Source organism: Tamandua tetradactyla, chromosome 6 (genome assembly GCF_023851605.1).
Source record: "Tamandua tetradactyla isolate mTamTet1 chromosome 6, mTamTet1.pri, whole genome shotgun sequence".
NCBI lineage: Eukaryota > Metazoa > Chordata > Mammalia > Pilosa > Myrmecophagidae > Tamandua > Tamandua tetradactyla.
In genome coordinates, this window is record NC_135332.1 from 45,011,443 (window position 1) to 45,027,203 (window position 15,761).

General features: G+C 34.3%; 1 protein-coding gene across 14 annotated transcripts in view; it reads right to left on the reverse strand.

Moving 5' to 3' along the window:
* The window catches only part of SYNRG (synergin gamma), a 127,431-nt gene that overhangs the window by 88,672 nt on the left and 22,998 nt on the right, over positions 1-15,761 (reverse strand). For 5 of the 14 annotated variants that reach the window (XM_077165097.1, XM_077165094.1, XM_077165092.1 and 2 more), the window contains exons 4-12: positions 13,733-13,863; positions 12,743-12,848; positions 12,071-12,182; positions 8,485-8,784; positions 7,345-7,578; positions 6,325-6,402; positions 4,204-4,400; positions 3,338-3,586; positions 1,776-1,909 (exon numbers count right to left, since the gene is read on the reverse strand). In XM_077165097.1, coding sequence (XP_077021212.1) covers positions 1,776-1,909; positions 3,338-3,586; positions 4,204-4,400; positions 6,325-6,402; positions 7,345-7,578; positions 8,485-8,784; positions 12,071-12,182; positions 12,743-12,848; positions 13,733-13,863 — 1,541 coding nt within the window. Of the gene's footprint in view, positions 1-1,775; positions 1,910-3,337; positions 3,587-4,203; positions 4,401-6,324; positions 6,403-7,344; positions 7,579-8,484; positions 8,785-9,198; positions 9,359-12,070; positions 12,183-12,742; positions 12,849-13,732; positions 13,864-15,761 lie in introns of those variants that run through there. The other 9 variants (XM_077165102.1, XM_077165104.1, XM_077165101.1 and 6 more) reach the window with 6 other exon arrangements.

Here is a 15,761-nt window from a genome sequence, read left to right on the forward strand (position 1 = left end):
TATACCTGCATATGAAACAATTATGTGGAGATAATTCCTCACAAAAATGCTTAATACATATATATTAGGTCTGACCACTATCTTAAATCTACTGACAGATTTCTCCTCCCAGAGCAATGAACGACCAATTTAACAAATTCAGTTTATAACCCACATACTATAATATAACCAACCAAAAACCTTTACTAATTATATACTGTAGACCAAGCAGTATATATTAAATGTGAAAGATAATCTTAAGGTACTTACAGTCAAGCAAGGGAGACAGTCGAGTAAAGCAGTAATTATTATTAGGGCACAGATATTCATAAGGTACTAAGGTAGTACAGAGAGTGAGGCCCCTAACTCACTTTGGAGATGGGGGGGGTGTTAATGGAGAAGGGGATTAGGAAAAGCTTCCTATAGGAGGCTGATTTTGAAATGGAACTAGAGTTATCTATAGAGGAAAAACAGGTAAGCGTATTTCATGAAGGAAAACAGAATGCATAAAGGCCAGAAGCTTGAAAGAGTCAGCAGAAGGAAGATCACCCAGGACTTTTTTTCCACGCCATGATGAGCTGACAGAGATGATGCTGGTAAAGGAGAAAGGAAAGAGCCAAAGACAAAATATACGCTTCTGATTTGGTGACTGGATATGGTAATAGCATTTACCAAGACAGAGAACAATGATTTAATAGATTTTTATTTAGCTTTGACTAGAAAAACGATGGGTTTAATTATATGCAGTGAATTTGAGATGCCTTGGGACATTGATATAGGGATGCCTAGTTAGCAAAACATATAAATTTTGTTCAAAGAATGGGATAGAAATATCATTGTGTGTCTATAAGGTTAACAATAATGTGCTGGTGGAGAGATTTTGGAAATTCCATTACAATTACAGTCTTCATAAATTTCTTATGATGTAAATATGTCACTTACACATGGTGTTTGATGCAGACTTAAAATGAGGGGAATAATCTGTCTTCAATTTGTAATTCTCTCTAACGCTAATGCCTACCCAAGTTCTTCTTATTGCATGCATGCAGGAAGTACTAAGAGTTAATCAAATGGTTAAAAACAGAAGAGATGAATGAAATTTCAAACAGAAAAACAACCAAAATGAAAAATGTATCCCAAAAGAAACAAGTTTCAAAATTAAACAAAGAAATTCATACTGCTTACTCAAAGTCCAGTGTGCGCCACTCTGTGAAAGTATCATAAATGACTATTTAAAAATGAGATGCAGAGGTGATGACATAATATTCTGAATCAGTTATTGTATAAACATTAGAGAAATGTTTATGCAACTGTCTATGTAAACAAAGTAACAGAAATCTGATGTAAACATACATAAGGTAATATAAGAAGATATGAATAATCATATTTAGATTTCTTACTTATGGTTTCTGTGGAAAATAAACAGTAGATTATATTAAAGAAATATCAAATTATGTGCTCCTGCCCAAAAAGTTTTTCAACAGTTGAAAACCTGGACCTAATACAAAACCATGAAGTCATTACTGCACAGTTGCATTCAGATATAATAAATCAGGTTTAGCTGAAGGAAAACAAAGTTGGTAAATAGGTATGTACTGAGAGGAAATAGTAGGAGTAGTTGAAGTTTAAGGTAGACAAAGGGGAGAGAAGCCCAAAGAATGAAATATGAATATAGGGGTAATCAAGGAAAATATTAAAGGAGTCTTAGTTCTTTTACTTGTATTCAGCCTTATTATTGTAGATTCCTCTTAAAAAATTTTTAAATACAGTATTAAGTATATTAAACTCTTTTCTACCTGTTTCCATGCTGGGGATTATTTATTTTTGAAGAAGTAGGCAACTCTTGGAAATCAGTGAATGAGTCATCAAGGGATCCTGATTTTGAAGCATCTTGAAAATCCTGGAAGTCATCTTCTTCTGGTTTTATCACCTAGGTTTATAGAGGACATTTAAATTTAAAAAGCATTAAAATGATAAAATAGTTAACAACAAATCTTTAGTGGCCAGCTCCAAAGACCGAATTTTAAATTTCTCAGTTTAGGTATAACTACCTAATTTCAGAAGAACACCCTCCATATATGTACCCAACCCAAATGCTTCAAAGGAATCCTGTTTTGCATTTTTAGACATTCTCCCATGCAAATGATAAGAGACTGGTTTAAAGAGCTAATCTATACAATTTTTAAATAGCTCAGTCACATCTGTTGGGTTACTGAAAACTTGCCATCTTTAAAAAACATTTTATACATGTTTGCAAATTACAAAGTAATACAAGCTTGTTGTAACCAATCACATACATGTATAAAGTAAATAGTACACTGATTCTTAATCCCATTCTCCAGAGGTAGGTTCTGTTAATAGTTTGTTTTATAGAAAGATGAGTATATACATTTACTAGGCCTTACATATAGATCTCATTTATTTCAATGATCAAATAGTTTGTCACTATATGGATGAATCAAAATTTATTTAATCTCTCATTCTGTTGGACATTTAGCTGCCTGTTTTTTTATTCTCACAAACAATGCTACAATAGATATCCTTGTATATCTTTGCTAATTTGAATTACTATTTCTGTGGAAGAGATTACTAATAGTATGATTACTAGATCAAGATATATGGATATTTAAGTTCTGAGAGCTACTGCCAAATCTGCCATCCAAAAAGTCTGTACCAATTAACCTATTAGTACTTTTTCCCTACATTCTCATTGATACTACATACTATAATTAAATAAAAATAATTTTGCTAATTTGAGAAACACAAAATAAACTGAGGTATTTTAACTTCAGATTTAGCAGTTTCTTAAAAACACACAAAGAATTTTTTTCAAATATTTTTACTGAGATATCTTCATGCACACACAGTCCATCCAAAGTATACAATCAATGGCCCACAATATCATCACATAGTAGTATATTCATCACCATGATCATTTTTAGAACATTTACATCACTCCTGAAAAAGAAATAAAAAGAAAAACCCATATATCCCATAACTTTTACTTCTCCCTCTCATTAACTACTAGTATTTCAATCTACCCCATATTTTTTATTGCTTATCTCCCCCTATTATCTATTTATTTTTGTACGGCCTAAGAATGCAATCAATTTTATCAAGTTTGAGGTTTAAAACATATATACTACATGGAATTATAAATCTTGGGCTAAAATTCAAATATCTTCAGGGTTTTTTAAATAATGAAAAATTAAATTTTGCGTTGTTCTAATACATCTTATTTTTCACCTTCAGGGTCCACCACGATCCAGTAATCTTGTCTTTGGACCCCTAGCAAAAAAGGTGTCCAGACTTACTTTCAGGTATTATTTGGCATATTCTGCAAAGGTTCTCCATTTACCTGATTGACAGGATAAGTTGGCAAGAAGCCACCGGAAGGCTGAGCTACAGCTCCACCCACTGGTCCAACAAGGTTAATGCCCATGACAGGCTGTCCAAGGCTGAGGGGCATGGAGCCTGCAGGGCCTGAAGGCATTACAGTCGGCTGACTCACTGGGGTACGCAGAGTCACGGGAAGCCCAGTTAAAGTTGGAATGGGAGCTGCTGGGAACTGGCTTAAAGCATCAGGACTCAAAGCAGGAACCCCCCTCTACACAAAACAGGAAGAAAATGGAAATATTTTAGGGGACTTAAAACCACATGCAATCTAAATCAGACAGAGACCTAAGTATAAAATCCGTACCTGTGGTATGTTTCTGCCCTGATCTCTCAAAACTCACAAATGTGACACAAGAAAAAAGTAACAAAGATTAACACAAAAACTTAATACTTAGCAAAGAAATTGCCAACACATAACAGTTTCGACATTTCCTTCTCTGACAATTTTGGTTAATTCTGCATTATTAAATAATTCAAAATTATTTTGTAATATGATAAAAACTCCTAGTAGACTGAGAATACTTTAGACCTAAGGAATTTTAAACAAGGATTTCAAAGGATAAAGAAAATAATTTCAGTTATTACTGTCTTTAAAGTTCAGAAAGGAGACAGCTAGGCCAGAGTATTGCTAGATTAAACAGCCTTTTAAAAAAAGAATATTTTGCAAGTATGTGCATCGTGTAAGTTATGTACCTATAAAGTACTGTATCCCGAAAATGATATAAATTGTGATGTGCAAGGAATTCTATGCTGTTGTACTCAATAAAAGTTTCATTTTCCTTCAATTTATGTTGAAAGTTATTTGGTCTAACAAGAAACATTGGCTACCTGTGTTATTGCTATCATGGCCAGAACAGTATAAAGTTCTTCTTTAGTAAGTTTGCCAGGTGTAGTTCGATTAGCCAAGGCCCATATCTGCCCAAGAGTTTCCCTGGGAAGTCCAGATGACATCAGAATGGGATAAAGTTTAGCGGTATCTATTCCTGTTGGAGTCACTGTTGTCTCTAAAATTTTCTTATAGGTATCTATGAAAGGAAAGATCACATTACAAATGTAAACACATTACAAATGATTAATCTTTTCGTTGTTGTGTTATTACTATACAAGAATAATCTTAGACCTCTGCTTTAAGAGAATATTTCTAATCTGAAACCATAACAGGGCTTAAATTACTATAAAATATCCAAATGAAAATATCCAGTAGACAGGGTCTGAGGCTCAGAAGAGAGGCTAGAACTTGGTCCTAAATATTTAGGACAGGAAGTCTTACAATTTCAATAGGAGTTTGTAATGACAGTAAATTGGAGGCGGTATACGCAGATGCTATAAACTTTAAAAAAGAAAGTGAAGAGTAACAATGTTGGGAACAGGTTGAAAATAGCAGTTGGAAACAAGAATTATACCAACACCACTTCTCTCCTGGCCCAATGCATCAGAGCCTGTGAGAGGAAACACCTTAGGGACAGACTTGGTTTCAGTCAAGGTGAGGAAACAGAACAAGTACTAGAAATAAAAAGGAAGAGACAGTAGGAGAGCTTTTCATAACACTGGGCTTCCAAAGAATAAAGTGGGAAAGGCTTTAAGAGGTAGGGATGCCAAATAAAATAAAAGACACTGTTTATCTAAATTCAAATTTAACAGGGAGTTGTCCTGTATGTTTATTTTAGCTATCTGGCAACCCTAGTTGGGGATCAAAGTGGGTAGAGCTAAGTCAGACAGAGCATCTAGGATAATATATGTGGATTACAGGCTAAGAGGCTGGCCATAAAAACAAATATTTTGCCTAGGAAAGTATGTATGCACTATGTTTGGACAGAGAAGAGAGAAAGAAATTCAATTTGGCAGAAAACAGAACTCCAAATGATACAGATTTAGGCTCCTTTGTGCTTGTTTATTTGATTTGAGAACAAAGAGAGAGTGAAAGGAAAAGGTATAAACTGCTAATGGGCAACTAGAATAAAAACTATTATTTTTATGGACATTGAAGTCCCATATGGTTTGGGAAATAATTAGCCTCTAAATTCGTGATTATCTGATTATGATGTGAACTAGACAATAATGGTTTCTTCCAAAAAGAAGTTCAACTATAGGAACCCTGCATGAATTTTTATCAATCGACTATGTAGAAGAAAGAACTTAAGTCTATAACCAATCTAGAAAACTGAAGATCTAATTAAATTATTTTTTGTTTTCAAAGGTTTGGCAAACTACAGTAAACTAAACAAGTTACAATATATTAAGATTGATTAACATAAGCTGCTGTATTATTATCATTCCATGTACTTCAATTTTGATTTAAATAGACTATTTTCTTATATTAAATTCAGTAACATTATAAAACGTGTACTTTAGTGATATTTTTTGGCTTAGTAGTAATAATATATATATAAAGTAAATGCCACCTTCCAATGTAGAAAAAGATGCCATCTAATATTTTATTTCATACAGTATCACATGAAAAACCATAAGAGTATTTTAAAAATATAAACTAATCAGAAACAGTTTAGAAAATTACATCAAACATTTTAGTATTATTCTTGATAAGTTACTGGTAATCTACAAAATATATGACTTTTAAAGCATGATAAATCTAAGGAAGATTTTGGAAATAAAAATTATATGATAGTCAATAAAACATTTCTTCTTTACTTATACAGTTATTCCATATAAGAAGTAGCCTTAAGGACCATTAGATCTATTTAATTAAGGTTCTGTATTCCTTCAGAAAAAAGGAGTGGGCATGGTGGCTCAGTGGCAGAGTTCTCATCTGCCATGCCAGAGGCCCGGGTTCAATTCCCAGAGCCTGCCCATGGCAAAAAAAAAAAAAAAAAAGTTACAATTTCTTCGGCATATTTTGTAACTGTAACAGTAAACATTTACAACTACATCTACAACATTTAAAGTAAAATGATCCAGACAGGAATCATGGGCAAGGAAACTTTATCTTACCTGGAACCAAACTCTCATTGTAAATCCAAGGAGGCATTCTGGGCTGAACAGGATCCTGTGAGGGAAACACTGCCACACCTAAAAGATAATGAACATTATCTAATGCATGTAATGTCCATATGGAAGATGGGGAAATTACACCGAGTAATGTTTTTTATTAAGAAGAGAACTGGCTGGAGACACAAAAGAAAAAAAAAGTCACCAATATAACCAAAATATTTGGTTTCTAAACAAGTCTTGTACATTAGCTACATCCCAAAGACTAAATTAAAGAAAAACTAAAATGTACAATATTCTGAATCATATGAGGTTTGCACCATCTCATATACATTACAAACTAAAAGAAAAAATATGATGGTAGTTGAAAAAATACATATATACATATAAAAAAAATTGCCCCAAGCATTACCTGAAGCTTTTAATACTACTTCTTTGCAAAGTCTGATTTTTTAAACCTGAATATGACACTGTTGCCTTAGAATATAGTTTTGTTTTTTAAAAAGCACAATCCAATGATTTCTTGTCCAATAAAATATCATCCAAAAGTTTGCCTCTGGGGCTGCCCCCATTCTAATTCCTCTCTCCAAACTGAGTTTATAAAATTTAGATCTATTAGGCAGTGTGCATATGATTTCTTTTGAGAAAGTAAAACTATATTCTCATTGGTGACTTTTCCAGTTATAATTTTTGCTTTTTAACCTTTATGGAAAAACAGAAATTATAAGGGGGGAAAAAGACAGCTTTTATAAAATGAGAGGAAAGAAAATTTTTAAAGCAAGAATAATTTTGATTAAGAAAACTAGTTATCAAAATCATTTTTTAAAAAGGCGTAACAGTGTGTTGAAAGAATTCAGAGCAAAATCTTAATGGTTAATTGGAAAAAGGAATGCATTAAATATATTTTAAGCAAGATTTCAACTAGAAAAATCAAGCATTTGTTTCAACATTAATGCTGAAGGTGTTAGCATTTAAGCGACACTTAGTTAAAGGAATTTTTTGCTGAACATTTCATGAGCTCACCACTCTCTTCAACTGACAGGTTTTGGTCTGAAGTCTTTTCTGTCTTGGCAGGGGTGACACCACTTATACGTCGATCTACAGCACCCCCGTTATTGGCTGTTAAACTTGGATGGTTCTTTCTGGAAACAGGGCCTAGGGCTTTGTGCCCAACTTCAGAAGTATTTAACTTAATTTTTTCCTGCCCAGATGTACTTATATCACAAGAAACTAGAAGCTTCTCCTCCAAGGAAGGGCCTAAACAAACAGTATGAAGGATTATTTGTGTATAACCACATTACTAATCTTTTCAATCATCCATTTAAACCCCCATATTCTAAAGGGAAGGCTTTGCCACATATAATGCAAACTTTAAAATAATTAAATCATTGTACATTTGTATGGGACTTAAAAGACTTTAGAGATTTTAAAGAACTGATAACATATTATCTACTTTGATTCTCCGGAATCCCATGAGATAGGTAGAACAGTATAATGAAAAGAACGCTAACTTTCAAATATGGACCCTACATAATATATAGACATTTCCACTAACTATTGGGGAGACTTATGGCAAGTAACACCATCGCCGGATCTGTTTCCACATCTTTCAAAACAGAAAGTTAGGACTGAATACTCCTCTCCTGAGCTCCATCCCAGCACTATACTGTGTTTCAAGATAAAGTGTATAACTGCCTTCATTATTTCATAGATGATAAAACTAGCAAAGAAATATCTAAAGATTTTGTTCGGGGACAAATGGATAATAAGTGGAGAACCTAGATCTCTGATCCCAAGAGCTCTGTCATCAAATCAGAGAAAGCATTTTCTAAAGTTGCTTTCCCCAGGTCATTAATCTTAAGAAAATGGTAAAGGTGACTTACTCAAACAAGAGAGTAATCTTAAGAAATCAGTTTGCTTTTAAGGTTCTAAGGTGGTCTAAATAGCTCCTAACTTATGAGCAAATATTTTAAAATACCTTTCTGAAATATGAGGCCTCCCAAATTAAAAAATCTAGATGCTTATTTTGGTGAATTTCAACAGCACTAATAACAATTCACGTACAAGTCTCTCTGCCAACATCACTGTATTATTCTACTTATAAAACAGAAGGAAATTTTTGTAAATTATCTTAACATTTTCATTAATAATGCTAGGAGTTACCTGCTTTCTGAGCATTGTGTGAGGTTGAAGCAGTAGAGAAAAAAGGAATTTGCCCAGGGACACCATGTAGGGAAAAAGATACTGGAATCTGACCTGGAGGCAGAGGCTGAGCCCCAGCCTTCGGTGTGTGCAACTGGCCAAGTGGGGTGGTAGGATGGAAAGACTGAAAAGGCTGGGAAGAGGAAGAAGGCCCACATGTGGGAACTTCAACAGGTCCCTGCATAAAGTCACTGAATTCTTCTTCATCAAGAAAGGCAGGTGATGGGGAGACATTTATAGAATGAGATGGTGTGGGACAATCTGCGAAATGGAAAATGGCAATGAAACACACAGAAATGAAAATAGGGAAAAAGAAATCAAGACGCACTACTTTTCCAAAAGGATATACTGAAACATGAGTAGAGGTGAACAAGAACTAACACAAGTAACAACGGTCAAAGGAAATTATATAATGCACGCAGAACACTTTGATATCTATTCATGCACAATTTTATGTCTTTTTAAAATGAAGTTTATATTTATTTTACATTTGATTCAAAAACAGTAAAATGTAAAACACAATTTCTTCTCTTATTATTTTAGCACTAATTATTTTTTTCCTAAGTGAAACCACTAATAATTTACTTTAAAGTGGTGATTACTTTTGACACCCAAATGATCTTTCTGGATGATATTCTCCCCAAAATAAAATATACCAGATACAAGAAAACCTACCTATAGGTTGCTTTTGGACAGATATTATACTCTGATGATTAAATTTCATTATTCCATTAAGGAACTGTGATGGTTAAGTTCATGTGTCAACTTGGCTAGCTTCTGGTGTCCAGTTGTCTGGTCAAGCAAGCACTGGCCTGATTGTTACTGTGAGCATATTTCATGGACTTAAATCATTATTCAGTTGATTGCATCTATGGCTGATTTCATCTACAATCAACAAAGGAGAATCTGCCTTCAGCAATGAGAGAGGTCTCATCCAATCAGCTGAAGGCCTTGAAGGGAGAAATGATGATTTCAGCAGTCAGAAAAAACAACTTCTATTTCTACTTCAGCCAACCAGCTTCTCCTGGGGAATTTATCATCACCTTCATTGGAGTTCCCAACTTAAAGCCTGCCCTACAGAATTTGGATTTGCTAATCCCCATGGTCATGTGAGCCAATTCCTACAACAAATCTCTTAATATTTACACACACACACATATATAAATATATATCAATTTGTCAATTCTGTTCTCTGGAGAACCCTAATACAGGAACAATGTAACAATACAAACTTGTAATTTTTGCCATGTTATGCCTGATTCAGACACTTTGCATAGAACACATTTCAGTAATGTTACCATGTAAGGAATGAAAATTATAAAAGATAACAAAACAGTAAACACAAGATGGTATTTTCTTATGAAAAGCACAAAAATCGGAATACCATTGGTGTGCTAAGCCACACAACTCAATAATCAATTTAAGAAAGCTAACCTTAATGGAAGACTATTTAAAAGATCTTTGGCACTAAAGGATATGAACGTACATCACTGTGTTGTTTATATTGTTAAATGAGATTTATTAATGTAATAAACCTGCTCTATAAGGGCCACATTGACACAAGGCTCATCAAGAATACTATATTATTGTTGCTTCTTTAAATTTTTAACTACTTTAAATTGCTTTTTTAAATACTTACTAAGGCTTAATGTTACAAGGAGCAGCCCTTTTTTAAAAGGGGCGCTTCTCTGAAAATTGGGGACACTACATCTTATTCCCTCTTTTCTGGATCAATGAAATAAAAACTGCAAAGCATTTAAAGTTCTATGAAAGATGCTACTCAAAATTACTGGCTTAATTTTGCTTTAAAAAAAAAAAAAAAAGCCATGGCATTCTGAACTCAAAGCCTCCTAACAATGGTTACCAGAAGTGTAGATTTAGGTTCTCAATTTCAGGTTTCCCAGACTAGTACTGGTACAGGATAGCAGTAATAGAAACCTGAGAGCTACTTTGAATATTTTTAAAAGGCATACTGGACCCTCACTATTTACTAGGAAAATGGCTACAAATGATAAAACAACTGTTTATTTGTATTTGGCTGGAATTCTGTAAACTATATATGGTATATGTTTTGGCAGCTATCTCTAGATGATTAACAAAAAGCATAAAAATTATGTAATAAATACACTTTGTATATTAAATATTTTAAAACAAGCAAATCTATGGGGAAAAGTTAAAAGATGCTTTTGGTGATGAAAAGACTAGAAATTGTTTTTCTATACTCTAGGCCTAGGCTTAAGATTCTAACTAAAGAGGCCCAAGAAGCTCCCAGCCTTACTAATGTAAAATCTTTTCCTCACTCAGTTTGTTAACTAGAAAAGAAGTACATGGATATTGATTGAATTTACAAGATTACTTGAACATCAAAACACCAATTAATCATTTAATATTGTTAAACTACAGCTGATTATTCCAAAAAAGGGATTCGTTATATATAGAACAGCATATGACCTAACAATGGCTATCCCTCTCTGCCGTCCTCTCCTTTTTCTAGGTGCCATGCTAGATACAGTTTTACTAACTTCTAAAGTCAATCCTTAAATTACTCCTTTATTAGCTTATTCAGTTTTATAATTCTCATTTTTTAGATACACTGTTCCTTTCTGAACTCAATCTGGTTCCTAATATCCAAACTCTCTTCAATTTTGGTATTTATTTTATTTTGGGGCATATTTTTGGAGTCAGAATTTGGGTTTATAATCTAGAAAATGAAACTACTATGACAGAGTCAAAGCTTTCCCAGAAAATCAAGAATGTTATTACTTGTCAAAAGTAGATTTTTCCTTCCTGACATCACCTATAAATGATACTATAATTCAAGGATTTAAGATAAAACATATAAACGTAATTATACCAGCCTAAGCAGTTTCTTGGCTGACTAAGAAAACTGCTTACATGTTAATAGCATATTATTCTAAAAATTAGATAGTGAAATGTCAAAATATTGAATTTAAAAAAGAATGTGCTGTCATTCAAAAACAAAACTAATCTCAGTACCTAAATGTTCAAAATATATTCCTTCACCTGCTCTAATCAGCCTTTTTTTTTCCCGCTTATCTGATACAAGCTACAAAGAAATGTTTCAAAGAAACTAAAATTTCATGAAGTGCATTAAATCGATAACTTTTTAAAAAATGGGGCATTTTAAGAATTTGTAAGCTTAATCATACTGAATAAAAAAACTTGAGCTAGCTCATAAAAAGCAAAATTAATTTTACAACAATGAAAATGAAATGGTAAACTCATTACATTTGCTTCGAGTTAACTGATTTTATTAATGTTAACATACTAATATAGAGAAGATTTACAACTGAAGTTGCCATACTGACATTTAACTAGAAGGCAAAGAGGTTTACTCCCAAGATAGCTACCCAGACCAGAGCTCTTAACCCTCAGTAAATTTTAAAACATACAAATATGTACTTAGTTTGAAAGAAGAGTTCAGCACTGACTCTTAACACACACATAATGAATACCTCAACACACAGAAACTATAACTCATATTCAAAGAAGAGAAAATTTTAATGCCTCTTAAAATTAAAACTACCTGGCTTCTTGGGGTGCGATGCTGGAGTAGGGTGCATCTTAGCATCTCTGGAAAACCCATCTAAGTTTCCTTTTATGGCTTCCAAAGCATCATCTCTACTTTTCTCTCCTGTCTAGGAGACAATAAATGTATGTATAATTCTTAACTTATTTCTCATTTCTTCCTAAACCCTCCCAAGTTAACAGAAAGGATTATAGTCTATTCCTGAAATTTTTACCACATACTTCTGATTATGAATTCTCTATTTCAGAAAGGCACTGGTAAATTTAAAAAAACAAAGGTATAAAATCATATACCAGACTACAAAAATATTAAAAGGCCCATTTATAAAATATTTTAGGATATAGATGCCAGCTATTAAATATACTGAATTAAGAGAAGCCCATTTTCATATCAGTAAATTATCCTCAGATTAATGCTTCTCCCCAAAGTATTACAAACACTGCCATGAAAGTAAAAAGATAAGAGAAGACAATAGCAGATAGCCTACTCTGGTCAACAATGGAGTATTCTGACAGAAAAAGAAAAATCTTTACTTCAAAACAGATAATCCAAAATGAAAGGAATCAACCACAGCCTCAGCTTGGGCTGTTGTTTCAATGACAAAATCCAATGAATGAGTGAGAAGAGGTGTGTTTGGGATGGGTGTGTGTTTGTGTGGGGATGTATCACCTTGGGTTTCACGCTACTCAGAAGTCTAAGCTTTTGCTTCTGCTCTTCAAACTGGCGTCTTTTTCTTTCTTCTTCTAAAAGTTTTTGCTGCTGTTCAAACCGTTTTCTGAAGAAAAACAGTCTAGTGAAGAACCTGCTTCAGCGATTATCAACTGTGTTATATTCAGATTTCTACTAACAGTTTTGGGCAGTATCACCTTGCATTTCTACAACTATAAACTCCACTGCTAACTATATCTATTTTTATTCTTATGACAATTCTGTTTTTCTACTATATTGATTTCAAAATATTTTAAACGACTCTCAATTTACCTAAATTATACATATGAATTTATTTCTTATCTAATTTTCAAGGGGAGAAGATAACTTTATTCACACAAAACTAATATTAAAAAAAGAGACAGGCAGGCAGACTAACATAAGAACATTCTTTGCTCTGCATATGCAAAAGGAACTTCAGGGTACACGGGTAGTTTAATGGTAGGATTCTCGCCGACCATGTGGGAGACCCGGGTTTGATACCCAGCCCATGCACCAACTCTCCCCTGCCCCCATACCCCACCCCCCCAAATTCAACAAATGGTGCTGCAATAACGGGATAGTCACATGAAAAAAGAAGGAAATGTGACCCCCACCATACTGCATTCAAAAAAAAAAAAGGAACTTTCTCTTGAGAAGGCAGGGTCATATGGGAGAAAGAACAGTGATTTGGGAATCAAGAGACATGCATTTGGGATAGGCTCTAGAAACCATGTAACCTTGACTGGCAACTCATTTTATTTCTCTGGACCTTGTTTTCCCTAGATGTAAAAAAAGAGACTTGAATTAAAGGATCTCTAACGTCCCTTCTAGCTCTAAACTTACGTATTTCAGAGTTTTAAAGGCCACTTTACTGTTTCAGTTTTCAAATCTACACTAGAAAACACTTGACAATTTTTAAAATAAGTGCTATAATGTCTTTGTTATCCTTGAATCTGAGAGGTGTCTTACTGCTGCTCTTCAGCAAACTGTTTCTGCATGTCTGGAGTGTACTGTGGGCCTGGAGGACGCATTCCCAGGAATGGTGCTTGTCCCATGTAAGGCATTCCCGCTGCTGGCATTGGTCCCATTGGTATCCCTGCCTAGAAGAAACAGAAAAAAGATTAGAAAACAAAATTTCTCCTTTTAACTGTCACAAAGAAAAACTAACTTCTACAACTCCTTTTTTTCATTATTAGTGAACTATATTAATGCATTTTTAGAAAAGATTCAAAGAACAGAGTCTAAAACAGGAAAGTCCCCCCTTAAGATCTTATCCCTTCCATTCCCTTCACAGTCACAGAAATGACCATTGCTTTGAATCTGGGGTGTGCATGTGTAAAAATCTTTTAGCTGTGCGTGTATGCAATAAGTTAGATTCCCAAGGGTTCACTCATCCATACTCTGAGAAGAAATACCATATCTTAGTATCTTTGTATTTCCAGCAACAGCTAATAGCCTAATGTATGGCAGTCATCCCACAAATGAAATTATATCTAATTTTCCAACATGTATGGTAAGATAATGAATATTTTGATGCTTATTGTCACAGGCCAGGCACCCAAATTTTTACAGAAAATAAAATATATTCAATCAATAACTGGCATACCAATTCAACAATATAAAGCTTACTGAAATGTCTAGAAATAAGAATAGTATAACACAAAAGCTAGCCACAAAATCTAATATTAATAGCGAAGGAAGATAGCAAAGTAGGGTAACCAGATTCATTCCTGCTCCAAAGGGGATGGGAAAAAATGACTGGGACTGCAGTCCCAGGGGATCAGTGATTGAAGAGGGTCTTCAATATATCATAGGGAGGAGAGAGGTGGGGAGATCAGGATGGGGAGAGCAGGGCAGATCAGCTGTTACCCACACTGGGGATGGGTAGCAGCACATGGGGAAGTGAGGATATTCATAGGCACCATGAACAGTGGTCCTTTCAGGCATGGTGAACAGTGGATCAACCAGGCATCAGGTGCTGTAATCAGCAACCCTGTCCTGCCAACACGCCAGGAGCACCTGTCCCCTCTCCCACCTGTTGCACACATCATCTTCCAAGCCAGCTGCTGCAGTTGAAGAAGGGTGGACCTGAGGGGAAGGGGTACCTCAGGAACACCACCTGATAAGAAGAAGCAATAAATGCAGTCTAGCAAATTCCTATCTACCTAGGTTTTTTTTCTTTTTTATTATATTTTTTCTATATTTCTTTCTATTATTACTTTTTATTTTCTTATTTATATATTTATGTTTTTTATTTATTTTTTAAATTTCCCCTCTCTTCTGTGGGCAACAGTCTGAGTTCATTCCCAATATATCTTGGCATGTCTACTTCTGACATTGGGGCCTACTATTGCTGAGGTGTTTTTTATTTATTTTTGGGTGCATAGGCCGGGAATTGAGCCCGGGTTTCCTGTGCGGTAGGAGAACATTCTGCTGCTAAACTACCCGTGCATCCCTGCCTACCTCAAGCAGAATTGTGCCCCATACCTGAGATCCAGGCCGTAGGCTAGCAGGGAATTACTGACAAACCAAGTGCAAAACAGAACCTTCAATGCAAAACCAAATAAATACAAAACTTCAGATGAGTGAAGGAAATCAACTTGCAAAATAACGTTATTAAGATCATCAAATGCCCCGAACACAACAGAAAATCACAAAGTATGTGAAGATCTAGGGAAGAAATGGCCCAGCCAAATAACCAAATGAAAACACCAGAGGGGATACAGAATACATAACAACTACTCAAAGATATTTATAAAGAAATAAAGGATAAAAGGAAGATATTAAAAAAGCATAAAAAAAGAATTTAAAAAATTAAATAAATGGTAGATTTCACAAATGAAAGATACAATAGATCAGATCAGAAATATACTATAGACACACAATAGCAGATTCAAAGAAGCAGAAGGAAGAATAAGTGAGCAAGAAAGAGTGGTACAATAAATTTAAGACCTTAAAAGAGAAAGTCCTTCAGCCAAGAATTCTTTATCCAGCTAAG